We start from the raw sequence: 27,737 nt of genomic DNA, 5'->3' as shown, positions 1-27,737 counted from the left end.
GAGGGGGCGTGGGGGGGACACTAAAGGAAAGGCCGGCCCTTGTGTTGTTTGGCCCAATGAAAGCGAGCCTCGGCTGACACCTGGCTATAAACCCACGAAAGGAGAAGCGCAAAGTCCACAAGCGGCAGAGGCAGCTTTCACTTGGTTTTCTCAATCGCGGAGGGGACGGACGCAAAGGAAAGACGACAAGTAACGGTGACAAAAAGTGACGACAACCGTAGAAGCCGCCGCCACCGACGCCGCCGCCACCGACGCGATGACTACGAGCGAGATTCACATGCCCGGCGAGGTGAAGAGCGACCCGGCCGCCCTCATGGCATCCCTGCAGCTCATGCCCGCGCCGGTGCCCAACCCGGAGATCAAGTACACTAAGGTCAGTCAGTCAATCACTCACTCACTCAGTCAGTTAGTCGCTCCACCTTGCATCGATCGCTCGTCCAAAATAACTACGATTCAACTTCCCAATTTGACTCAGTCGGCACAATTTATAAGCGCATTTTGAGTGAGTGAAAAGTTAATCCATATCAACAACAACAACAACAAAAGACAGGCAGAACTAAAAATGGACTCTTAGTTATAGATTGAAATGACAACTAATAAAAAACACTTAAAAGCACAACAATCTATATATCATATTACACTCGCCTGAATTGTTTTCATGGCAACAAAAGTTGCGGTCTTATTTCACTCGCAATATAATTGAATTCACTTCCAAATTAAAAAGCCTCTAAGTTTCACATTTTTAAACATGGCACTTCACACTTTTTCCCTCCAGTTTTTGTTTGTTTGTTTATTTGTTTGTTTGTTTTGCTTTTCACATATTGGAGCACTTTGGCAGCAGTGCAGTACATCACATCGTCCCTTTTGTTGGGCTGCACTTGTCTCAAACATGCTATTATTTTTTGCTACATATTGTTATTTTTGGGCCACTTAGTTAAAAAATATCGCTTTTTCATCATTTTACATTTCCCAAAAATGCAAATCTTAATTTGCAAAAAAAAAAGTTTTAGACTCTGCACTCCAATACAAAGTGAGAACTCTAAAACTATGAAAAAAATGTTGTTGACCATTATAATCAGTAATTACAATTTCATTGTATTTTAAGCCTGCATTGATATTTTGCCCCATAATATTAAAACAGCTGAGTTTTGTGCAATTGTTAAATTTACAGCAAAGTTGATACTAAAATAATAACACTAGCACAGAATATTTCAAAATGATAACACTAAAGCACAAACACAAAACTTGCACCTTAATTTAATTATTTTTGAATGAAGTGCTTCTAACAAAAAAAACAATATCCTCTGCAACTCTCATTGAGAGAAGCAACCATTAAAGTGTCCGATTTTAAATTACAAGCCACAAAAGTCCACAATGATTACAAAGCTCCAGCGCAGTCCAAGTGTGTATGTGTGTGTGTGTGTGTGTTTGTGTGTGTGTGCGCGTTTATCCTGATCAATGTCATGAAACGTGTTCATCTTGCTTAAACAAGATGGCTGTCAATCATTCAGTGCTTCGGCAGGGAAAGTTAAAAGTGAACTTTTAACATGTGTGGTCCCCACCGATAAGAAAATCCAACAGTGAAACGCTAATGCAAGGGAGACAAAAGTTAAGCCGGAGCAAAAGGCGATATCGCAAATGTTTCTGGACGTGGGAGGAAACAGCTGGAGCAAAAAAATCACGCGCAAACTTTCCTTGGATTGGCGGAGCAACTGGGGCCGCCAAAAGAACCCCAAAAGAATGTTTGCATTGACTCAATTGCATATTTGTGCCGAGTGATCCAATATTTTAGTGTCAACGCAACACTAGCAGTTTTTCTTCTGACTCTGTTCGCCTGAAAACAAAAAATAAACTAGTTCTATTGTCCCGGTTTAAATGAATTGGACGTCAATTGTCATCCATGGCGACAATTAGTTCAATACTATCAATTTAAAAATAATCGAAATCAACTATAAAGTGTGATTGGGTGCCATAACTGGAGTGTATATTTTTTAAATACATCTAAATTTCATTCATTTTTTTTTTAAATTAACATAAATTCGTGTCCACGTTTACTGTGGAAAAGTTTAGGGTGGAGTCCGCCTTTTGCCTGAGGTCAGCTGGGATAGGCTCCGGCACCCCTGTGATCCTAACAAGTATAAGTGGTATTGAAACAGATTGAATAATTGTATGTAGGCACATTTGCCTTATAAGAATGACACTTGCGAGGATAAGCGATACGGAAGATAAATGAATGAAAAAAAGTCGAATTGAGATATTTTGGATGATGTAGGAGTCATCAATTGTTATTTTTGTGCCCTACATAACGTAAAATGTCATGTTTATGTATGTGGACGGCAGTTCTTTATGGGGTTGCGTCTTTAATTTTTTTTTTTTAATAACCATTGATGCCTATTGTACCAAATTAGTCCAATTCCAGAGCATAGTAGCCTCAGTGCTTTTATTTTTTTTCATAGTATAGATACTTGTTGCTAATTTGCATCATACATCAAATTATATGTTATTCTTGTTCTTTTGTAATATTATGTATTGTAATTCACTTTCTCAACCTGATTTAGCATCAACTTGAAAGCAAAAACACACCTAAAAACTTCTTTAATCTTAATTTGTTTTTTTTTAAAGAATTTTCATGGCAATCTAATATTACCAAAAATAGTCACTTGCCCCATAAAGGGTTAAACATTTTAGACAAAGGGGAAAAAAACTTAATTGGACATTAGAACATTCCATTTGCAACCTTTGTGGATTCCAGATAGAAGAGGGCTGCTGAGCAAATCTTTTGATCGACTAGACGAAGCATGTGTTTTTCTGGGTTCAAAAAAAAAGTTTAGTTTTTTGTTGTTGTAGAATATTTGAATCTCCCAATGGACTTTACTTTCCTCAAGTTAATTTTTACATCATATCTTCAACTTTAGCTACTGAAGAAAATCACTACTTTGAAAAGGTACAGAGAAGAAAGTACACTGAACATAGTAAAATACCTGAAAACTTGAGTACTGTAATGCAGTAGTCATACTCGGTTTCTCCTCCGGACTGTTGGGAACAAGTGTTTTTTTTTCTTCTTTTTTTATGACAGTGGGATTAAAGGGCAGCGTCAGATGATAGTGTGGTGCAAGTCCATTCCCTTCCATAATTGCTCTCTTAACACATAGCTCGGTGCCACAAGTGCAAAGGTCACTCCGTCGGCACCTCTTCCATTCCCTCGTACGGGATGAAATGTTTGGGAGCGACTTGGTGAATTAACCCCAAGGAATTTGGATCATCCGGTCCCGGATGGTTTGGTGGACACGGGGGGCACAAGGGTCCTGATTTATGGGCACCCCCGGCGTGGGCTCTGCTGTTCTCCACCCCGACGACCGGGAGGAAAACGTTGAAGCTCAGCGGCCCACGATAAGGCCACATTCTTTTTTAAAATGCACTCTAATCGTACAGTCTCGGATATATACGGGTTCGTTACCATTATGGAGGATGGTAAACATTTAGGAAAAACAAGGGAGTTATTAGGATCAACATTTCATTCGATTCTTCCAGTTAAAGGAATAGGACACTTTAAAAAAAATGTTACATTGCATTGTTTGGCACTAGAAAATGACACTTTAAAATAGGTGGGAAAACTTGAAATTTCAAGTCAAGCAAAAACTCTCAACTAAATCTTTAACTGCACTTGAGTTCAGTAGTTTAAGTTTACAAGAGTACCTAGATAAAATGAGTTGGGAATACTCCAAATAACAAGTCACTTTTAATGGAGACATTATCGGTTAAACTAAATTGTTGAAGTAAACTGGACTGTTGATAAGTGGTGACAAATCAAAGTTTTAAGTAAACAAATTCAAACTTTACAATCGTAACTTGATAAAATGAGTGTGGAATACTCACATCAAGTGAAGTTACTACCCAAGTCTACTTAAAATATGAAGTTATCATGAATTGTATTAAAAAATATTATATTTTTACAGCGTACAGAAACCCAGACACCGAGTAGATTTAACGGTATGGGGTTGGGAAAATGAATGAATTGAACTTTTTCATCGTGTTGTTCTTATATTCAAGTGCAAGTTTATAATTTTTTTGCCAATCTGACTGCTGACTAGCTTTTATGCCGTTTTTAAAGACGAAAATCTATTAATATTTTACGTTAACTTTAATCTATTGCACTCCATTTTACTGTTTAACGGCTAATGTTCATTTTAGTTTTTTGATCAATTGAAAAAAATTGACCATCAAAAATGTGACCTATTTTGGCTTATTCGACTTATCTTTGCCTGGTGCGACTTATACTCAGGTGTGACTTATAGCCCGAGAAATACGGTACTTATCTGGAGTCAACGCCATTAGCTTAATGGTCGAATTTGTGCCGAGTCACGCACTTGACTTTTCCTCATCCTCATCAAAAGTTACAGTTTAAACTCTGAAATCATTTCACAAGCTGCGCTCTCGTTTGGGAATAGTCTACTTAGTATCGGTATGATCCGCTGAGTGTGACAATGGTCGCCTCACCGGGCCGTTGCACAAACAGCGCAGCGCAATGCAACGATGACATCTGAGTGACCCTGGAAAAAACTCCCTTAGAGCTGATACGGTATCAAAATTGATGATAAAATCGGGTTATGGCCATCGAGGTTAACTCCTTCGTAACGCCCCCTGGACATCTTTATGAAAAAAATATTCAAGGATGGTCCGGGAGCCCGTCTTTGTTTGTCACTGCCCCCACGTTTCCATAGCACGAAGGCTCCGTCCGGCAGCTGGCTTACGAGACGCAAACAGTTTAAAGGTTGTCGGGACCACGACGGAAGCCATAAATAAAGCGGGACGTGATAGATGAAGCCGAGGCCGTTTGCTGGCGAGAGAAGGGAGGAGACGCTTGTTGCAGGAATAAGTAAGAAAGAGGAAGGGAAAGATAGTTGGCTTTTGTTGCTGATATTTTGGGGGCTGCAGTTTTTCAGGGGAACACAATTTACAGATAGAGAAATTGAGAACAGCTGTTTTTAGTCAAGGATTCTAGTGAGGGCATGGCAAAAGTTTCACAAAATTAAATACAAATGAATTGGAAAAGTTGCGTTCAAATAAATGTGGCAGTCGATCCTGGTCGATGGTTGCGAAGGACCGAAAATAGGATTACAGGTCTGAAATAAAACATGACATTTTGTTTCTGAAAACTACTATGTCTATTTTTTTTAGCACACTGTAATAACATGGCAGAGTGTGAAGATTACCACTAAAAAAGGAATTGTAATAGTTGTTGTTATAGGTCTGAGAGCTGTTTTTAAGTGGAGCAGATTCTAAAATTGATCTCAGTGATAGTAAAAAAAAAACCTGATCATTTTTGGATTCTGCACCCAAAACTAGTTTAAAACAACTCTTAGACCTAAAAAAAACATTTTTTTGTAGCTCGGTGAAATAAAAATTGGTACACCTAGCACAAAATATAATTAAACGGATTTTCATTTTGCTAAAAGAGTAAATAGAACTGAAAAGTTCTTTAAAAGTGCCTTCTAGTAAAATAAATAAAAATACTGCTGTTTATTTTTGTTTCATTTTCATATTTGATTCAGTGAAACTTTGCATACCACTAATAACTGTTAAGGTAACTATATTTTAATTTAATAGATTCATAAATTTTAGATTATTTTAACTAGCTGGATAGTATTAAATGATCATGCATTGATGGCCATTGATTGCTATCTTCCTCCTCCGGTCCAAATAGATTGGTCGCCTATTACCAGCAATGGCAACTACCGAATTCATTTTTGAAAACGAAGTCATTAGAACGGCAGGAAGATTGTTGATCTGCTTCATTAGTTTGAGTTTTTCAGTGTGCCAATATTACTGTTTGGACAACGTAAAAAAAAAGTTTCTATATCATCAATGGCAGCTAAAAACTCAATGTCCAAAATTTGCACCACCTTACAAAATTAATTCCTAGTTTGGACTAAAGTGGCTTTGTTTTAATAAGACATACAGTAGACACCTACGTATAAAACCAATCATACATGCCATCTATTTCAGACTATAAGTTGCACCAAACAAAAAACACCATGAAGATTGTGCCCTTTAAAATGGCCTAACATATTTGTAAGGCAATTGTCGACATAACTATCTATGTCTTTATCCACTTGTTGCCCATTGCTAAGTTGAACGAGGAAGCTAGAAAGTGTTAAGGCTGTCATTTTGGCTCGAGCTTCTCCTATGCATTTGTCGTGTTGCCCTTTGTCATGCCTGTAAAGTCTAAACCAAGGGTGTCAAACTCGGGTTGGTTCGCGGGCCGCGTTAACGTCAACTCGATTTCATGTGGGCCGGACCATTTTAGATATAATACTTAGATTATTTTAAATAAATGGATTAAAATCCCTGAATATTCAGTTTTTTATAGATCTAAAACAATTTTTATTTTAGCTTTTTCTAAATATATTTTTAGATTTCACAAAATGATTTTTGAACTAAAAACACAGAAAAAAATGATTAAAAAATTACAATTATTGATTTAAAAGGGAGAAAATCAGGACATTTAATATACATCTATACTGTTCATTTTAATTTGATCCTAAAACAGAAAGTCGGCACTCATGATTTACTTTCCCGGGCCACACAAAATGATGCGGCGGGCCAGATTTGGCCCCCGGGCCGCCACTTTGACACACGTGGTCTAAACGAATGATTCAGAGCTGTCCAACACTCAACGTGTCTCTCACATGACTTCGGCTAATCGTAAATTTCACAAGGCGGAAAAGAAAAAAAAACCTAAACCCAACCGAGCATGCAAAAGTGAAACGGTCCAATACATCCACTGAACGGCATTTTTCGTAAAATGCTCAGAATATCCTGCCGTGTTCCGAATTGGAACTGCTGCTTTTAAATAGCAAGGAGGACACGAGTAGCAAATCTGCTGGTGACAAATCGCCAATTGACTGCGTACTTTAATGCGGTTGTAATGCGGCCTAGAGAATAGTGGTCCATTCTGTCCCAGACCTGTTCAAGTCTTTAACAGTGATGAATAGAATAGTTAGTGCACTTTCACCATAGGAACCTGCACCACATAACCAGGCTTCCCATGCAGAGTGCATGTTTGGACACAGACACCCACTCGCTTTGGATGAAGAAGGGGCTCCATCAATCTGTCACTGATTGAGATAGTACAGAAAGGGTGGGGTGGGGCGGCAATGGGGCGGGGTGGTCCGATGCTCGGCGCTGTCCGCCGGAGTGAGCGTAAATTATGAGGCGCGTTCGCCGTGTGGGTGTGCGGCCCTGCTTCGCCAGAGCCTGACCTCCAGTTCTGGACTTTTTCACTTCAAAACCACCATTTCACTGCCATCAAGATCAAACACAGAGGGAGTTAGGGGATACTGTGCAACTCCATGATTTATCACAAGCAGCACAGCGAGAACCTCCAAAGCCGTGCAACGCCGCCCCCCCAACCCAACCCCTCCGCTCACACAATTGCACACAGACACACACGCGGCCGCATTCTAAGTCCAAGGCACACACCTCCAGAACAGTGACGGTTTAAGTGCTCGCGGTCATTTAGACGTCTGTCGGTGTGAAATGCCCACTTGGTGTAAATTTGGTCGGCGGCGGGCGCGCACGTCAACATGGCGTCCCCCGTCTGTTAATCACGTCGGAGGGGAAGGTCGGTGACAGGGAGGGCGCTCCGTTCGGCGGGCTTCCTAGAAGACCAGCCGGCCGGCGGGCGTCGGCGGGCCTCCTGACAGCCGACGTGTAAATCCTGGAGGTGTGCTTAGGAAAAACACTGGGCTTCATAAATCTGCTGGAATCGGTACCTTCCCCCCGGCGAGCGCCAGACACAAGCACTTTTCAAGATGTTTATTTGTCTGTTGAAAAGCATCACATGTCTTCAAGATGAAATGATGGCATGCGCGCCAGCCCCCTCCTCGCCCGACGCCCACTGATCACATCCGTGAGACAACATCTTCCAATATTTCTTTGATGTAAGCGTTGCAGAATGACTTCTAGTCATCAAAACTCTCTAAGGCAGGGGTGTCAGACTCGGGTTGGTTCGCGGGCCGCTTTAACGTCAACTTGATTTCACGTGGGCCGGACCATTTTAGATATAATATTTAGATTTTTTTTATAAATGGATTAATAGAACTGGATTAAAAGCCCTGAATATTCAGTTTTTTATAGATCTAAAAAAGTTTATTTTAGCTTTTTTATTTATTTTCAGATTTTACAAAATGATTTTTGAACTAAAAACACAGAAAAAAATGATTAAAAAATTACAATTATTGATTTAAAAAGGGGAAACTCAGGAAATTTCATATACATCTATACTCTTCATTTTAATTTGATCCTAAAACAGGAAGTCGGCACTCATGATTTACTTTCCCGGGCCACACAAAATGATGCGGCGGGCCAGATATGGCCCCCAGGCCGCCACTTTGACACGTCTTCTAAGGTGTGACGCTCACCACTAGGTCTGCCATGCCACCAAAAAAATGGAAACATTTTTGTCCGAAACTCTTATTTTAAGCCTCTTGACTCATTGGCTGCTAACAATAGTCTTATCACTTCATCTCTTTTCAATTTGTTTGTTTGTTTAATATTCTGGGGATTTAAAAAGGGGGGGGGGGGGGGGGAAATGTTGTGTATTTTATTTATTTTTTTCCATTTTTTTAATAAAAACAAAATGGGGAAAACAGAAATAAATATAAAAATACTTTTTCTAACAGCTTTTTAAATTTAATTTAAAAATATATATTTTAAATAAAAAAGGAAAATACCTATGTGTTTAATTCTTTATTTAACACAAACTAAAAACAAATAAATACCGGAAATATTCCCTGATATCCATAATACTGAGCACCCATGCAATTTATGTATTTACAAAATAATTGCTAAAATTCATTGGCTATCAATTGACTATCAAACAACTACTGTGCATATTTTCAAAACAACATACCATAGTCTTGGTTTGAATTATATAAGAGCGCTTTTTAGGTAACAAGGTGATTAAATAAATAAATAAGGCTTGACATTTTTGGTTTTGGAGTCCAGTTTATGGAAATTTTACTATTCTTGCCGAGCTTAATGAAAAATGCGCCAATCGAGAGACGGGCACGACAGCGCGTTTCTAAACAAGACGTCCAGTCAATGACTGTGGGGCTCGTTCTTTGCCTGCGACGGGTGAGAGAACGCGCTCATTACAAGCGGCGCATCTACCAAGCGGCGCATCTACTAAGCGGAGACAAAATGGAGTTTACGTGAGCGAGGAGGATATGAAACTTCCTGCACAGACGAGTCTCGCAGGTGCTTTTGCAAACAACTGAGGAATCTTGGCGTGTTGTGGCATACAAGCAAACACATTTGCACGCTTTAACTCCTCTTACACCCTGCCGAAAAAAATGAAAAGATATCTTCCTGTGTGTTGCTGTTTCCTGATTCACTTGAGTTTGTCGACTTGTAAAGTCGCAATTCTTACCGCAAATATTTGGATCAGATTTGGAGAAACATGACATTTTTGGGAGAAATTTGGTGGGGATTGATTTGGCTGAATTTTTGGGTCACTTCATATTATCTGGTGACTAACTGTTGAATTTGGGGCATTTCCACGTCATTGATTGTGAATGTTAACCATTTATGGCCCAGCTTTTGTTGATACAACATCACAGCCGGTTGATTTTGAGGCATTTTCAGGTTACTTCCTGATCAAAACGGGTCATTGGTATCACTTCATTTCCTGTCCATTTTGTGACATTTCCAGGTCACTTCCTTTTGAATGTCTCCTTTGCTTTAATCACTCACCGAAAGGTCGTCAGGTGCTTGCGTGACCATGCTGCACACACTAGTCTGTCTTTTTTTTTGTAAATAGTCAAACTGAATTACCTTTAGATAATAGGATTTTTTTGATAGTTTTGTTTTAAAATTTTTGACAATTGCATTTTCAGAAGAGAATTGAACTCACTGGGTGCCCTTGCAGAGTTGCTTTAAAAAATGACCTCACAGTGTCCTGTTAAATATGCACTTAAAACAGTAAAAGGAAAAAAGATGAACAATCTAACCTAATTTTTAAGGGATTTGATGTTTTCCATAAATGCCCTTATTGTCTGCGATTGACAGCGTTTTTTTTGTTTAAATCACACAAAGACATTTTTTCTGTTCCCACAAAACAACGTACTCGCTAAGGACTGACTATACATAGTATAATGTAGGTGGGTTGGCAGTAAAGGACTTAACATTTGGCTCGAAGAAACGCCACGAGCAAGTTAAGAAAACAGAAGCAAGTGGTCGTATGCAAGATTTTCAAAGGTTTTAGTGGTAATATGTGAAGGTGAAGCGAGTGTGAGAATTGCTTTTCCCCAACGCGAAGGCATCATGTGAACGCACGGCGGCGACCCGGCAGGGGATGGGAAAGAAAACACAATTTGTCATTGGAAAATGTGCGCCCCGGCCGGCTCTTGTTTTTTCACTCTTGCGCTCTTTGCCCTTCTCCCAAAGCATCCCAGAAGCAATTTTGGTCAACCTCCGGAGTTGATTTACTCGGCGTCCCTGTCATCTCAATCAAGGCCTTCAATGGGAGCGGACAAAAGTCTCAACGCCGGTCCGAGGCCGAAGAAGGGCCGAGGCAAACGTGGCCTTTTCTTAGCGTGATTTAGGTGGCGGGCCGACCCGACCCGGCCCGGCCCGCTCCTCTACTTTCCTTTCCTCTCCTCTCGCGCTTCTCCTTTTAGCAGCGCCTCGCGAGAGGGGTTACGCCGCGCACAAAGCTACCCACCGTCTGCATTCTTGCCGGCCCCGTTCAGGCTGTCAGGGGGGCTCGGCTGATTTAGGGCTCCCCACTTCAGCGGAGCCTATAAATTCAAAAACTAATTCAGCGCTCTCCGGGACTTTGTGTTTTTGTAGCTGGCCCCGCTGCTACTTATCGTTCCTGACAATTTTATGAAGTGCTCTTAATGAGCGGCAGATTAAAGGTGGCCTCTGATGGAAGGCGCCTGAGAATACTTGACTGTTAGAGACAAGCTTCGCTGGCCTGTGCGCTCGGGTCACTGGAACAAAGCCGCCCGGGAGAAACGCTCGGCTAACTTTGGTGCGCTGCTATGCACTCGTGCCTCACGAGGGGAAGGCGGTACTCGGACCCGCCCGCCGTTGGGGAAAGCTAGAACATTTTAGGATACTTCTTCCCTTAAATCACATTTCGACTCAGAATGGCGCAACCCTTAACCAAATGATTATCTTGGAGTGTAAAACGAGTATCACAGGCGCTCCCTCTGGCCAATGAACTTCCGAGATTCCGATTTAAAATTCATTGGCTGCCATTGATGGCGCTTACACGTAAACTTCATTTTGACTGCCATATAATTCAACCCTTAATTATATGCTCATATCATTTAAATTTATTTTTCTTTTTTTGCTTGGTGCCGGTCCAGCGCCTATTTCAGTTTTATTCATTATTCATAACGCTAAAAAGAAACACCATAATGATGCATTCTAAATGGTCACTTGCCCTCTAAACGTTTAAAAGACAACTTTTAATCCCTGTGCACTGTAGTGTTTTTGTGCAGCTAATTGTAGTTCTACTTAAGCTAAGTTTTTTGAAATGAATTGAATGCTTTTTATCGTCATTAAACCATAATAATGTGATTTAAAGCTTCACCACTTGTGTCACACCCAGCGGAAGTTTACTGTAAATTTGACAAATGTATCAAGAATGACACCTTAGAACAGCTTCATCATTGAAATAGCTAACTAGACCATCTAATTTTTTTGTGCGTGTGAAAGGTCGCTGGGTCAACACTAACTTTAAACAGAAAATTAAATGGAGAGGTGGACTAACAGTAGTTATAAACATTTAATCGGAGTCTTCTTACTCCCTGCAATATTATGACCAGTGCACAGCACCCTGAAAATACCACCCAATTAGTTGCCTGATTACAAGAGGGATTGCAATTATTGGCGTTTGTTGTTGTTGGTGTTGGACTCTTTGTTGGTGGCATAAAACCTTTTTTCTATGCAGTGCTTTTTCCTATTCTGTTATAACATCAGGATACACTTAGCATATACTTCGACTCACCGTATTGTTGCTGTGCAGAAAGTTGTATTGGTGTGGCGAGGTAGAATGCTGAGATTTTCCTTCTTGGCTCACAAATTCCCCTAAAGTGTCTTCCTTTTTGGTGAGGTGGAAATGGCCGACCTATAAACAAATCAAACAATGATGAGTCGAGACATGGAAAGGTATGTTGAGGTCTTGGGTTACGTCACGCATTAGGGGTTCCATCTCAGGAGAATACGGGGGTGTTTGAATAAATATTTCTGGGCTTGGTTTCTAGCAGTTTCATTCCACTCTTTCAAATTTTTGCCAAATTAGATATCTAACTGCTGTTATCAAGTTTGTCTCGAGTCCATTTGCGAGTGTATATACAAAACGACGGGAAAGAGCAGATTTTCTCCTCACACTCCATCTATCAGTGAATGGCGTCCGTTCAAACGGTCTCCCCAATGAAGCTAAACATAAGTTTTTTGAAAGGATTACACATTGCTGAGGAGACCTTTGATGGCTGACTTGGAACATCAACGTTCCTGGCATGGAGCAGAGAATGTATTGTTGGGATTCATTTGTGTGTGTGGGGGTGTCCTCAATGGTTGAATATCATCCACTATGTATGGAATCCCTGGCGGTTGTTTAACGCAAGATTTGCTCTAACACATCGCAGAGACCAAGTGCGCCACGTGTTTTATGATCTCGTAAACGAGCAGCGATGTTGTGAAACGTGCGCTTCAGGGGGATGGCTAGTGGATGGGCGTCTGGTGTCTGATAGGGATTTATCTGTGCCCCCATTCTCCACACTCCCACCCCCTTTGTCTGGGTGCTGGAGTACTCCCAAGAGAGCCGTGGTGGACGGCTGGAATCCTCAGGCAACATTTCCACAGATTCTCCCACATCCTTTACCCAAGAGCCTCAGCATAATGCCACATCCTCAGCCAACATGCTCCCATAAATACAAGACTTGTAATGTGTAACACTTGCACATTACGATGACAACTAAGACTAGCGGTTCCAGTTATACATGCCTGAAAGAAATATTTTATCTTTCTCTTGGTGAACGTCACTCATCATCTGCTTCCTTTTTACATGGTGTGCCACAAGGTCCCATTCTGTGCTCCGTTTTTTTTCTTTTTCTTTGTATCTGCTCTCTCGGAGCATTAAGAGGCATGACAGTGTTTTTTTCCCAGTATGAAATTTAATTTTTGGGAGATTCTTGCGACTTACTGCAATTCATCGCATTGTAATACAAAACCTACAATACGTCTTAAACCAAAAATCTCAGATTTTTGATTTTTTTAAAGACTGGTGGCCAATTTTTTTTTATTGCAATCAGAATCAAAATATTAAAGCATCTTTTGGTTGCCAGATAAATACTTTGCGATGGAGAATCATGCTTCGTTATCATACAAATGTTGCATTTCAATCAGGGTAAAAAAACAGAGGGTAACAAACTCTACATTAATGTCAGCAATGATCATGTGGACATACAGCAAGTTTTGTCTACAACCTATCTATATTACATATCAAAAATAAAATGGTGCAGAACGCGACAGTCTTTAAACGTTTCGAAGGTTTCCATCTGGCTCAGGACGTACGCTACATGATCAGGAAGAAATTCTGCAGACTTGACAAGACATTTAGTGTCACCCTTCACATGGAGGTTAAGCAACAAAGACTTTGCTAAAGAAGCTACTTGTTCAGTAGCAGTGTCGCATCCAAGCATGTCATTGAGAAAAGCGTGGTACGAAAATTCGCAACAGCATCATGGGGATTTGCCAAGCTTGACAGGGAATAGTATGAGACTGGACAGCCGCCACACACACAGACGAATACTAGAGATTGGCTACCAATGTGGCATTCCTCCTCTCAAGCCACTCGTGAACTTGAGACAATGTCAGAAGTGTCTTACCTGGGCTAAGAAGAAAAAGATCTGGACTGTTGGTCAATACTACAAAGTTCGTTTGTCTGCCCCAAGTGACTTAAAGTGGCATGCTTGTGTTGCTCTGCTGGGTTTTTTCAAGTCTACATTCAGTAAAGCCATCTATATGGAAACCGTAGAAGACTTCACGGTTCCGGTTGCCCATAAGCTGGATGGAGATGCAGATTTATTTTTACGGTGGGACTTGACATTTCAATGTTGCCCATTGATCGTTCCTGTCCAAATCTATCAAAGAAATAAAAGCGTGGAATACATCACCTGAATCTGTTTCAATAGAGTTGCACCTAGATTTAATATTGTCTTCATTTTTTTTCCCTCTCTTTCAGATTTTTATCAATAATGAGTGGCAAGACTCTGTCAGTGGGAAGGTCTTTCCAGCCATAAACCCTGCGACTGGAGAGCAGATCAGTGACGTCCAGGAAGCAGATAAGGTTATTTTTGATTTTTTTTCTCAGTCTGAAGCAGCTATATAATTAATTGAGGTGACAGGATTAGTTTGTTTTTTTCCCTATCCATTGCAGGCCGACATTGATAAAGCGGTGCAGGCAGCTCGTTTGGCCTTTTCGTTGGGCTCCGTGTGGCGAAAGATGGACGCGTCCGAACGGGGAAGACTACTCGCCAAGCTGGCTGATCTAGTGGAGAGAGATAGCATCTATTTGGCTGTAAGAGAAAACCTCATTGACCAATTTATTCCAAATAATCTGTGTTTTTTTTCACATCTTGATGAAACTAGAGAGTATCCCTTATTTTTGGCCTTCTCTCAGTTTATCTTTACGATGTTTTTCTTGAAATCGAATATTCTTTCGTGCTTTTTAAAAAGAATTTTGACTTACTTCTCTGTCAGGCAAAAACAAATAAAACCTCTTTGCACAGTAGGGAAACATATAACTGAAACTTAGTGGCTGTATTAGAAATGGAATATTTTCTCAAGAGTCATATTTCAGCCAAGGTTGAGTCCAAAAACTGGAGCAGTAAGAAGTTATAGTACGAGAGGAGCACAAGGTTATACTACATACAGTATTTCTTCAACGGCCCCCTCCATCTTTCCTCAGACTATTGAGTCACTGAACAGTGGGAAGCCTTTTCTGCCCACTCTGTTTGTGGACCTTCAAGGGACCATAAAGACGTTGAGATACTTTGCTGGCTACGCAGACAAGATCCACGGCACTTCCATTCCAATGGGTAAGGGAAAAAAGTAGATCTGTGTTGAATGAGTCACGCCGCATAGTCAAATTGTCTTCATCCTCTGCCAAAAATGACTCGTATTACTGCCGTACTGACGGGATTTAAGAGTAAAGATGGGCGATTTTAAGTTCGAGATAGATCTAAGATTGGAAATATTTTTGGATCGATCTCTGTGATTATTGGATTGGATAACTTTATCCATCCCGTGTTCGGGAAATTTCATTATGACAGTAGCAAGTAAAGGCATAGTTATAAGTTAGACAGTACAGTCGCAAAGGCCGCAGAACAACAAAGCAAAAGCACAAAGTACAAAGCAAACCAAAGTAAATGGGATCATTAAGAATCACCAAATCAAATCATTAAGACAGAAAAGCAGCAAAAACACAAAACGAGCAAGAGTGGACGGCGCTACCGCCACCGGCTGCCACTTGAACGGCGCCATTTTGGTTGCGGTAGCAAAAACGGATACAGACTCATCCATTTCAGTCATCCATTTTGACTGGGAGAGGCGAATGAGCAAATGTTACATTCATTCATGATCCTTAGTAATATTCATATGTAAGAAATCGAACAAAAAAAAACCTCACTCTTTGTACATGGACCCAAAGCAAGTTATATCAACATACGCTGCCAAAAGGAAATGAGATCAACGAAGCATTGTTGGCGGCAGGCAGAGTATTCAGTACTGCAATTTTACTTGTCATATGAATAACATGTTAACTACTTAACAGTTTCTTATGTAGTTCATTGCAGATTCTATCCAGTTAAAAAAACAACTGAAAAAAAATCATGAAACGAAATGAGAATGATCAAAATGGAAAATAAAATTGGGATAGTTTTAATGCCAGATCAGTCTTAATCCAATGCAAAGAATCACTAATATTAGGGCCATTTTGACAAAAAAAACTTAAATCCCATAGATACTTGGTAGACTATAATATTATCATTTGCTATGCAAGTGTGGCCTATCTGACCCAAAATTTGATGTCATTTGCTACATGGACGCCAGGTTGCGACTATAGTATTTTGTGCGAGACCTCCTTGTTAAAATGGATTGGACGTCTCGTGGCGTCAATATCAGCCGACAAGCCGAGTTTGAAATTGAGTCAATTTTTGTAACAACTTTGCTCCCGCAACACAATTTGATCCCGTCATCTGGCGATTTCTTTTGGCAGAGGACAAAGCTAATCTTATGCTTAGTAAAGTGAGCTATCAAAGTGGAAATCAACGCGAGGGCAAACATTTATTGTACCGAGGAGGCTGCCGCCAGCGTCGTCCTCACAAGCCAGTGAATGGGATGAGCCGGGGGGTGTGGAAGGGGAAAGTTGGCTGTCTGTTTCAACAGGCCGCGCAAAAAGGGGGAAAAAAGAATAAGAAAGGACATGGGAAACCTCCTGTTACCGCTCTATTGTCCCTCTCAAAGCTTCTCTTGTACTCGCTTGCCAAACCAACCACAGCGAGCGCTTTCCCAGGGCTTTAGTTTAATCTTTATTCCTCTCGTAGACTTCCAGAGAAAACAAGCCGGGGTATTCCTGAGGCCCGAACGATCTAAGCGGCCGCTATTTGGACATCTGAGCAGCCGGACGCGGCCGTCAACAACACGCTTGAAAAATATTATGTCCATCAACACCAACGGTGCTAAACGAATGGGCGTCATCCTCACATTCAACACGTTTGACCGTACGGTCTAATCTATCAAAATCAAGTCAAGCGAGCAGCACGCGTCCAATTGCTTATTCCCCAAATAATAACGGCTTGTTTGGATTTCTCGTACACTGCTATTTTCCCATGATTTAAGCCATTGTTGGCCATTGATCATTCCTGTTCAAATGGATATTGAGGCAAGGTGTCAGCTGAGGTCTGTTTCAGAAAATGTACACCCACTTTTCCCCCCAAAACCAATTGTTTGCCGAGAGTGGCACACCCTCAAGTAATGCGAGAGGAATGAGAGAGCCTTTCCAGCATGACACCATGTCCGTGACCTTAGAACAGCTACGCACATGCCTCGTGTTGTTCGCAACGTAATCTCTCACAGGGGTAACGAACGGAAAGCTGGAGTGTGGTGGGCGGATCCGCTTAGGAACGAGCGTGGTGGGGGCAAACGCCGACTGACCATTTTCATATGTTTCACCTCTTAAACCAAAGCCAGAGTACAGTACATCAACTTGTGTTCTCCATGTGCTTACGGCTTCCTTCACAGATGGAGAGTATCTGACGTTCACCAGATATGAGCCCATCGGAGTTTGCGGACAAATTATCCCCGTGAGTATCACAATCTCTGCTAGTGACAGGCATACAAATACAAAGGGACTCTTAAACCAAAAGACAACACCTAGTCTAAATATTGAGGGAAGCAAACGGCAAATTTCTTAAAAATAATGTTTCAACACACAAAAGGACACTAAATACCAGGGCATCCATTTTGTGTCGCCACAACACATACACATTGATAGACTCTAATAGAGTATAGGTGCATGCGATAATGAGTATTAAGGATGTCACGAAGGTGATCTTTTTTGAAATTATTTAATAAAATGTAAAAAAAAAAAGAATAAGTATTTTCTGGACTATAAGTCGTACTTTTTTCATCGATTGGCTGGTCCTTAGACTGAAACTGAAATGCAACCACCGCCTGTTATGTTGTTTTTCTACGCTATAGTTATGTGAAAAATGGTTATGTTAACAGATGGCTATTTAGCCCGTTGTTCCCCATTTTACTATTGTTACTTTAACGTTAACTTTTAGTCTTGGTTTCTGATCAAATAAAAATTGCTCTCCCAAAAATGCAATTTATACTCTCCTCTTCATTGTGTATTCTTTGGCCGGTGCAACTTACACTCGAGTGCGACTTATAGTCCGGAAAATACTGTATATTTTTTTAATATAACCATGTATTTATTGCTTTTAATTAAAAAAATATAAATAAACACTGTAAACATGTCAATATAAACAAATAAGACCAATCAACAATATCATTATGAAGTTTAAAAATAGTCCGACTAATTTGATAATTGATTAGTCGTAAAAATATTCAATTTATTTTTCCGCTTCGCTGTTGTGACAGTGAACACACACCCCTCTCAAACAAATAGAATCAGACTTGCAGTTAAGGAAATTCTGCTTTTTCCCACGTTTGTGTGTCACGCGCAGTGGAACTTCCCACTAATGATGACGGCATGGAAGCTAGGTCCGGCGCTGGCATGCGGAAACACCGTCGTCCTCAAACCCGCCGAGCAGACGCCGCTCACCTGCCTCTACATGGCGGCCCTGGTCAAAGAGGTAACTCGCCAGAAAACAAAAAAAACCCTACTCAATTTGACACCCAGAGGACTCCGAGTAGTAATGCATGTAATCCTTGATGAGATTAGAACAATATTATCCTGCTTTATCTCATCCGGCAAATCTGGAGACTATCCGTCTGTGTCCTTCATCCTTTGACGTTTTGTGCTGGTAGGGAGGTTGGGTTGGGTCCGGATTCTCCCGCGCTGCCTGTGGTTTTACTTGGCTCTGCTGTCATCTCCGCTAAAGCTCATTTCCTCTCATATTGTTTTGACAGGCCGGCTTTCCGCCGGGAGTCGTCAATATTTTGCCGGGATACGGGCCAACGGCGGGAGCGGCCATCGCCTCGCACATGGGCATCGACAAAGTGGCCTTCACGGGCTCCACGGAGGTACGTCGGGGCTCGTTGGGCTATTTTTTCGCAGGCTAAATGACAAACAAATGCAGTCTTATGGAAAATGGCCAGCCCTGTTATTATTCCTTTGGCAGGCCTCTCTGATTTTATCTTACACATGTGCGCATATTTGCTCTGTCAGGAGTATACAAACACATCTGTCTAAAACACTCAGCCGCCTCTGTTAACCCTGCGCGGGATATCCACGCACGACTCTAGTTTACGTGCCGGCGAAAACGGTCCACGACGAGCGAAATCGTCCAGCACGGAGCACGCTAGCCAGTGGATCTCAGCGCATTCTTTGGCAACCGAGCAGATTCCCCTCCTGCAGACCATTAATATCTATCCGATTTTTCCAACGGCATGGCAACCAACCCCTATGAGAACAGCTTTTACAGTAAACCAGAAAGCAGCGCCGACCGAGGCTTTAATGTTGCCAGCCTGTGTTTCACGAGGCCCTTTTTGTCAAATGAGCCGTGTCCTGTTTGGATTATAGAGTCTATACAGTCTGTTTTGACTCTTGGGGTATGCGCAGGTATGTGTTGTTAGCAGCCCTTTGATAAGCCCTCACAAAAAGATCACAAGGAGCCAAAAGGCAGCAGTTAAGGTAGAGACAGACTTTTAAAGCTTCATGTAGAGAAGATACTGTACACACGGCAGGCCATTTTTGTCCATTTGCCATCATTGGCAACAAACCAGTAAAAATATTGTAACCATTTTTAACATTAAAGTGAGCCCTGCTGGTACCTCACGAAGATTTTATATATTTTTTTAAAATGCCAGTGATGGACATCTAATCCATTTGGACAAAACTGCTTGTGAATGCACATCTTCCAAAGAAACTGGATTCGGGAATGATTGCAGCCGGCCCTCCCAGTGAAAATGTTTTGGGCAACAAGCGCTGTCAATGGCGACCAATGAGTGGAATGAGCGCCCTATATAGTATTCAGCTCACAATAACGCCAATAAGGAAACATTTTCCAATAGGAAATGGGAAAATGAAGGACCAAATCCATTTCTAAATGTTGTGTACACACAGATTATAGTTGTACAACCTGTGTTTCCTCTCACGCAATCTTGCATCAAGGCACCCTAGTAAGACAAACACATTTTTGGTTCTTAATCATCTCGACTTGATTGAACATTTCCCTAGTGAACAGCCAGAGTATGTTTTCCTTCTTCTGGTTTTCCTGTTGTTCCATGTGATCTGGAGTCAATTAGTGTGGAAAAGAGCCAGTGCTGTCAGAAGCTGCCCGTGCCCAGACGGTGAGTCACCCTTAAGGTAGTAGCGGGACATTGCGGGGAGAGGAGAGGAGCATCTCTTGGCCCCGTCGCGGCTCGCTGCAGGTGGATCGGGGCGGGGCTCCTCGTGGCCGCCGCTCACGTGAGTCCGTGAGAGGTAAACGCAGCTCAGCGTGCTGAGTTTACCTCTCGGCGAGGAAACGATAAAGCGCCCCCCCACCCTAGTTAACCGCTACACTGATCAAAGACACATGACTTGTAGCTATTTCTGTGCTGTCTGGTTCCAGCACTACACACCTGACTGTTGTTGAACCGGACTGAGAGAATGACTTTTGTTTAGAGAAGTGGTTTTCTGGGATGAAATTTTGAAGTGGGTGGTATCTCACTTGTCAGGGTATATACAGACTGGCGCGAGCTGACGGCAAATAGGAATTTGAAAACAAGGAATAAACTCTTACCTCAGAAACATTCACTTCAAGGACTGCATCCTTAAGTTGTATTTGAGCTTGCTTTTTGCATTTTGAAAGGTATTTCTCATCATATTTAGGTATTTCCTCACGTTTTATTTGACGATGTTGAATTTCCTCGAACTGGAAAGATAAAGAAAAAAATTGATTAGATGCCAATTCTAATCGGACTGCAATTTTGGAAGCTTGTCAAAAAAAAATACAGCCGGAATCCTTCTTTTTTTATTCGCTTCTGATGGAACGACTCAAATGTCTGATTGATAAAACATACTTAAAAAAAAGCATGGTGGCGTCTACCTTGAAACTTTAGTAGCACAAGTACAACGAGTGGAATTCTTGGTAGTAACCAGTTCAGAAATAACAATGATATTTATTATGTATTTTTGACAATGAAATCACTCTGGCTTGTATAAATGTCAGTATTTTTCATTTGTTGGAGACAAGTACTGAATAATTCCCAAATTCTTACTAAGAAACTTTCCCCACTGATATATGAGGTCTTCACTTCCCTCTTTTGCCGAGCTGACATGAGCCACCCACATGTTACTCTCACTACTGCTTACTACATCTGAAAAGTACTTATTGCGGTAGAGAAAAGTTGCTCGACTCGATTCGATTCAGCGAGGGGGTGTCGGACCTGCGTCACTCTGTGTAAACTATTGATTTTATTTCCCCCTAGGTTGGAAAACTGATCCAGGAAGCAGCCGGCAAGACTAACCTGAAGAGAGTGACGCTGGAGCTGGGAGGCAAGAATCCAAACATCATATTTGCAGATGCTGATTGTAAGTTTTTATATTGTCTTTTACTTTTAATGAAAAAATGAATACGAAATAGTACATATTTTTGATAAGATTTACTTTCCAGTTGACGAATTGTTGTTCAAATCCCAAATATTCTAATGTTTTTTTCTTTTTTGAGTTAACTTACATTTTTTTGTTTAAAAACAGCAGGGGAAATTTAATATTTTTTTACTTATTTGTTTTTCCAATTATCAGTTATCAAAACATTCATGTGATAATTTGTCTTAAATTTATTCATATGTAAAAAAAACTGACAATTGCCATTGACAGCAAAATTGTCTATAATTATTTTAGTTTTTTGATGTTTTAATTAAAATATAAAAACGAAAATCAGTATTATATATGTAGGCAAAAAAATGCAAATTTTGGGGGCAAATGATTCAATTAAATCTAAATATTGTACAGAAACAAGTACATGAGCGCAGACAGTATTGCAATATCGGATGTTTTTGAACGAACGTCTTTCAAAATGATTTGAAGTGTCTCACCAAACTGAGCGAGCCCAAGCGTTCAAATGCTTTCAACAGCCGTGAGAGGCTCTCCCTGAGGTCTGTAAATCAGGGAAATGGACCCGACTCTGTCGGGTGCTTTGGCCGAGACCCATAAATCACGGGGGTCCGGTAACCCTTTGTGCGGAACAGCGGGCTCTTGTCTCTCAGGTGTCACGTTTGCAGTGGAAGTTAACTATTCTCAGATTTAAAAAAAAAAAAACCTTATCTTCATTCTCGGCCACACGTGTATAGCAAATGTTACTATCATAGACAGGTCTTCATTTTTTGCTCCAATGACCACAAATAGTCACTTGAAGGGCCTTTTCATTGACGACCCGCTCTCTCCTCAGTGGATCTGGCCGTCGAACAGGCCCACCAGGGCGTGTTCTTCAACGCGGGCCAGTGTTGCACGGCCGGCTCGCGCGTTTTCGTGGAGGAGCCCATCTATGAGGAGTTTGTTCGGCGGAGCGTGGAGCGGGCCAAGAGGAGGACGGTCGGCAGCCCGTTTGATCCAACCGCCGAGCAGGGACCGCAGGTAAGAGGGGAAAATCCTATTTCTACGGGGGCTCATCCCTTACTTCCCCCGTCTTTTATCCCCTGTTTCCTCTGTTAACAGATCAGTCGGGAGCAGCAGAATCGCGTGCTGGAGTTCATCCAGAGTGGCATCAGCGAAGGCGCCAAGCTGGAGTGCGGAGGCAAAGCTCTGGGCGTGAAAGGCTTTTTCATCGAGCCCACTGTGTTCTCCAATGTGAGGGACGACATGCGTATTGCCAGAGAAGAGGTATACATACAAGGCTCATTAACACGTTCATGCGCTCATTTATTTTATTTTTCCAATCCTGCACCATTTGGGGGCCATTGACGGCAGTAGACACCTAATCCATTTGAACCGGTGGAAGGGCGGGGCAAATGAACATTCGATTAAAAAAAAATATTCAAATTTAGAGTGTTACTTGGGATTATAAAGTGTGCATACAGTTTGCATTCATTTTAATCTACATAGTTTAGCTTTGATTAGTATTCATCATTCGTACAATGCGTCTTCGTTTGGGTGGCTGGAGCCTATCCCAGCTGACTACACTTTAGACTGGTCGCCAGTCAGCCGTATGTCACAGAGATTGACAGACAACCATTCACAACAGCTCACAATCAAACCGCCACCGAGCGGGAAATCGATCATGCTTGCCCACACTGTAGTCAGAACTAGTGAACCCTTAAAACAATTAATACTTAATTCATACATTTTTGATAATTATATAAACAGTAAAAAAATTCAATAGTGATTCATAATTGAAAAATAATAATGAAATAATGGTTTAAGTTTTTTCCAAAATGTAAAATTCAATGAACACAATTCAATAAATGAAGGTACTTTATATGATGGCATTCAAATAATCCCAATGAAGTCATTGAGTGGCATTGACATCAATGATAAATCATTACTATCAGCTCTCCTGGTTTAAACGGATTGGGCATTTTTAGCAGTCAGTGGTTGCCAATACGTTAACAATAATAGAATAATTGTTAATGTGTTTTATTAGTTTGAATGTAAGCGTTAATATTACTGTGGGTCTGTGTAAAAACAGTTGCTTTTTACAGCAATTCTGGTTGCGCCATGACCATCAGTGGCAAGGAAAGAGTTAAAAGCTGTGAGTGAACCATGCGTACACTGTGAAATGCTTTGCAGATTTTTGGACCAGTGCAGCAAATCATGAAGTTCAAAACAATTGAGGAAGTGATTGAGCGGGCCAACAACACGGACTACGGTTTGGTAGCCGCCGTCTTCACCAGCGACATTAACAAAGCCATGACCGTGTCTACGGCCATGCAGGCTGGCACTGTCTGGTAAATAATCTTTTTTTCATTTTATTTGCAATTATATATATATTTTTTTTATATTGTGGCCTGGCGGGTGAGTGGGCCTCACAGTTCTGGGCTTATGGGTTCGATTCCAAGTCGGTCCTCCCTGTGTTAAATTTGCATGTTCTGCCTGGCCTTGTGGGTTTTCTCTGGGTACACCGGTTTTCTCCCACATTCCAAAAACATGCAGGGTAGGCTGGTTGAACACTCTAAATTGCCCCTAGCTATGATTGTTTGTCCTTTGTCTCCTTGTGTTCTGTGATTGCCTGGCCACCAATTCAGGGAGTTCCCTGCCTGGTGTCCATAGTTAGCTGGGATAGGCTCCAGCACCCCCCCTTGTGAGGATAAGCGGTTCAGAAGATGAACGAATAAATATTTGTTTAATTATTATTATTATTACACGGAAAGACAGCCAATTCTAACCATGAACGCTCACCGCAAGGTCTCTCAGTCTAAAGAATTGGATGTCTATCCTCATCCGTGCCAACAAATGGGTACAATTTGCACCACAACTATTCCGCATTTGAATTTCTGCTGCATTGAATAATTTCACGTCGTCTTTCCCAGATGTCTCAAGTTAAGCAACTCCCAAATATGCAGCTGACTACTTTCAGCTGTGTTTGCTAAATACTAATGGGATTATGTTATCAAACCCAGAGGGTGGCTAAAATAGCAATGGCACTGGTGATGAAACACTCGCTCCTACATCCATCTTAGTGAACGCCGCCGTGAATAATCCGCTCGCCCCCCCCGCCCCCTCGAAAATTCCGCGCCCTGAGTCCAATGCGCAAGAGTAATAATGAATGTTTTGTGTACTTTTTCAGGATAAACTGCTTCAACGCTCTCAGCACACAGTGTCCATTTGGAGGATATAAAATGTCTGGCAACGGACGTGAATTGTGAGTACGACTTGTGAGGAACTGCCTGCCGAGTGGACGCAATCAACCACAACGTGGCTAACATTGACTTTAGGGCTTTTTAAAAGGATATGACCATACGTATTGCTACACCGACAGTTTCTCACAGTTTGTCACAAAGCAAAATTTGCCTCAGTGCAATAGCAGAGGTAGGAGAGGTTTGTTAATAGAGCGACCACAAAATGTTACAATTTTGTTTTAAACGGTATCTAACCAGAAACACTTAAAAATGGGTTAAAAACGGTATACTTTTATCAACTTTTGGTCACACTTTTTGGAGCCTGGCAGCCCGCCATGCTTATAAAGCACTGGGGGAAACCCAGTTACCTGATAATTATTGTCATCATACCATAATCACCATTAAGATGGTTAAATATCACAAAGTCAAGCAAGAATCATCTAACAAATATCACGGGACAATCTCAACTTGCCAGGTACGACTACGAGAATATTCAACACAACCAACATGGAAAGATGACAAGAAAAGTTGACTAAAACTCACTAGAAAGTGTTGTCGTAGTTAGTAAAAGAAGACAGAAAATGGTGAAAACTAACTCACTTTATACCAAACTATCTGATTTCTGATATTTACTTCTATGTCCTCACCCCAGGGGCGAGAGTGGCCTGCGGGAGTACTCGGAGGTGAAGACCATCACATTGAAGATGGTCGCCAAGAACTCTTAAGGCGTCCTGTCATTTTTGGGAGGAGGAGGCAGCATCCTCCTCAGTGCTGATGGCTGACAAAGCATCAAACTCTCCACGGTGATTACAGGCTGTGACCCGTTCCCCGCCCGGCCCGGCACGTGGCGACTTGTCGCTGCCCCGAGTGTGTACGTCAGGCAACCACTGAAGCGCCTTGTCCACCTCCTCTCCTCCACTAACTCCACTAAAGCACTCACAAAGACAATGGGGTTAACCCAGTAATCTCCAGCAGCTCCACCCACGCCCACGCTTCCCTCTTCAGAGTGTCAACGTGCTGCTGCTGCCGGACTCGCAATCAAACAATTCCTTCCGTCCGCGCCGGAGTCACTGCTCTCTAAGCTCACGCGTCGTCACTTTTTAATAGTAATTATGCAAGCATGCGCCCCCTGATTTCAGGACCTCTGGTGATGTCATTAGCCTCAGTTATGAATGGATAAAATGTTAATTACGAATTGCTTTTTAATTGACTTTTCCTTTTAACTTGACCTAACACTGTATGTCAACCTTTGACGTTGATTTGAAACTTTTTAACTCGGCGGTTGTCATTTGCGGTGAATCCGTTTGGACCGGGAATGGCAAATGGACGAATGTTAATTCATTCGCCGCTCCCAGTCCAAAGCGATTGGACGTCTTGCGCCATCAATGGCACTGAAACGTGATCATTCGATGCCAGCCATCCCAGCTAAAATAGATTTGATGTTTATTGCTGTCAATGGCAGTGAATGAGTTAAAAAAAAAGTTAGATATGTTTGAAATGCTATGTAACTGATTGTCATTGATGTCCATCCAAGTTGTTTGTACAACCATATGATATAAAATTTAAAAAATGACCATAGTTTTTTTTCTTCTTCCTTTTTTAGTAAAAACAACTTTTTTTCCTGTAACATGTTGGTCTGTGTCATTAGTATTTTGAATTGTAAATGTTACCCTGCATAACAAAATGAGTCCCAGTGGCCTATTTTTCAAAAGTGAGGGTTTGGTATATTCAAAATAGAGTAATCCAAATTTTTAGACAGCATATCACCTAGTAGCTCAAAATGCACTGCGTGTTAAAATAAACCTATCAGAGGCAAGTATCTTTCGACAGCAACAAGGTAGAATTCGTGAAAAATCCTTGCACAATCGCTGGGTAATTTTAACACGGAGACTAAAATGATTGAGATAGGTACAAAAGTAGAAAAAGGAATCTACATCTTGATACTGATAGTTGGGGATTTCCTATTTGGGCATTAAGAAAAACGGTAATGAAACAAGCGATTGTATCTATATTTTAAGATCATTTTGATGTCTTAGTAAAATATTTGCAGTGCTTTGATGTGCTTATTTCATGATAATTGAGTTTTGAATTAATGAAAGAGAACATTTAAAATGAGGAAATGTTATAAATGTGTGTGTACATATATATATATATATATATATATATATATATATATATATATATATACACACACACATATATACATACATAAATATAAATATATATATATATACATATATACATACATAAATATAAATATATATATATATACACCTATATACATACATAAATATATATATATATATACACATATATACATACATAAATATAAATATATATATATATATTTTTTTTTTTTTATAAATGTGTGTGCGTGTGTTTAAATTACATCCTTTTCTGATAAGTCATACTATGCATTGCTTTAGATTTTTAGTTCAGCTTCTTCAAAAATGACTCAAATGTTTTGTATTAAAAAAATATATTCCTTGCTTATAATAATAATTAAATCAACAAGTACAATTGAAAAGAAAAAGACATGAACTCTTAGATAGTATCATATCAGTAAGATATGTAGTCTTTAATGTGATGAGATTTCTTCACTAGACAAATGCATTCCTTTACCAGAGCCCATAGACAGGAATTGAACCCGGGCCTCTACAATGGGAGTAGGGAGCTCCCATTGCTTTCACCCCAGTTGCTGGTGTACCATAATATAGTCGTAAAAAAAGATAACCCAGAATTTGTGCCAAAGAACTATAAATCAAATAGCGACGCTCAACATTTTGTCTGCCCGTTTACTAAAACGATTGAACGGGAAGAGATCCATAAATGCCCTGAAATCAACAAAAAGAGAGGCAAAATAAACTGAAAGTGACATTGAAATCACTAAAAACCTGGCTCATGAGGGAGTGACCCAGAATTCACAAATGACCCAAAAAGTCGCCCCCTCGCGAAAAAAGGAGGAGACCCAGAGATTCCCCAAACTCAAGAACAACAGACTCAAAATTAATATAACGTGGCTCGGAAAACTCGCAAAATGATAAGTAACCTAAACAGGGAAACGGGAATTCATTAATTGCCGGCCAATGTATACATTCAATATTCAAAGAGTATAACCCATGCTGGGCGCATGAAAACCTAGTGGCTTCACCGTCTGTCCTACAAGATTCGCCAGTCCGTTCTGACTTACGTCAACAATTGCCATTACT

General features: G+C 40.9%; 3 protein-coding genes across 3 annotated transcripts in view; 1 reads left to right on the top strand and 2 right to left on the bottom strand.

The window, feature by feature from the left end:
• Positions 1–20,564, bottom strand: part of aqp9b (aquaporin 9b) — a 33,840-nt gene extending 13,276 nt beyond the window's left edge. Inside the window, exons 1-2 of the mRNA XM_077589528.1 lie at positions 20,493–20,564; positions 12,023–12,142 (exon numbers count right to left, since the gene is read on the bottom strand). The gene's annotated coding sequence lies outside the window, so the exon portion shown is untranslated. The remainder of the gene's footprint in view (positions 1–12,022; positions 12,143–20,492) is intronic.
• On the top strand, positions 47–26,155 carry aldh1a2 (aldehyde dehydrogenase 1 family, member A2). The gene is made up of 13 exons (XM_077589489.1): positions 47–373; positions 14,261–14,365; positions 14,456–14,596; positions 14,987–15,116; positions 17,320–17,381; positions 18,270–18,398; positions 18,676–18,789; positions 21,181–21,283; positions 22,143–22,327; positions 22,409–22,573; positions 23,480–23,637; positions 24,477–24,551; positions 25,181–26,155. Exons 1-13 carry the CDS (start codon positions 257–259, stop codon positions 25,251–25,253), a joined length of 1,557 nt encoding a protein of 518 aa, XP_077445615.1. The 5' UTR covers positions 47–256; the 3' UTR covers positions 25,254–26,155.
• polr2m (RNA polymerase II subunit M) overlaps positions 20,606–27,737 on the bottom strand; it is a 29,348-nt gene continuing 22,216 nt past the window's right edge. The window contains exon 6 of the transcript XR_013297390.1: positions 20,606–20,624. The gene's annotated coding sequence lies outside the window, so the exon portion shown is untranslated. The remainder of the gene's footprint in view (positions 20,625–27,737) is intronic.

This window comes from Stigmatopora argus, chromosome 2, assembly GCF_051989625.1.
Source record: "Stigmatopora argus isolate UIUO_Sarg chromosome 2, RoL_Sarg_1.0, whole genome shotgun sequence".
NCBI lineage: Eukaryota > Metazoa > Chordata > Actinopteri > Syngnathiformes > Syngnathidae > Stigmatopora > Stigmatopora argus.
This window is presented reverse-complemented; position numbering and strand designations above follow the sequence as displayed.

Bases quoted from the DNA above. Each gene is read 5' to 3' on its own strand.
- aldh1a2 (XM_077589489.1), top strand. From the start codon at position 257: ATGACTACGAGCGAGATTCACATGCCCGGCGAGGTGAAGAGCGACCCG. The intron at 374-14,260 runs GTCAGTCAGTCA...CCTCTCTTTCAG, and splicing joins CGGAGATCAAGTACACTAAG to ATTTTTATCAATAATGAGTG. The intron at 24,552-25,180 runs GTGAGTACGACT...TCCTCACCCCAG, and splicing joins TCTGGCAACGGACGTGAATT to GGGCGAGAGTGGCCTGCGGG.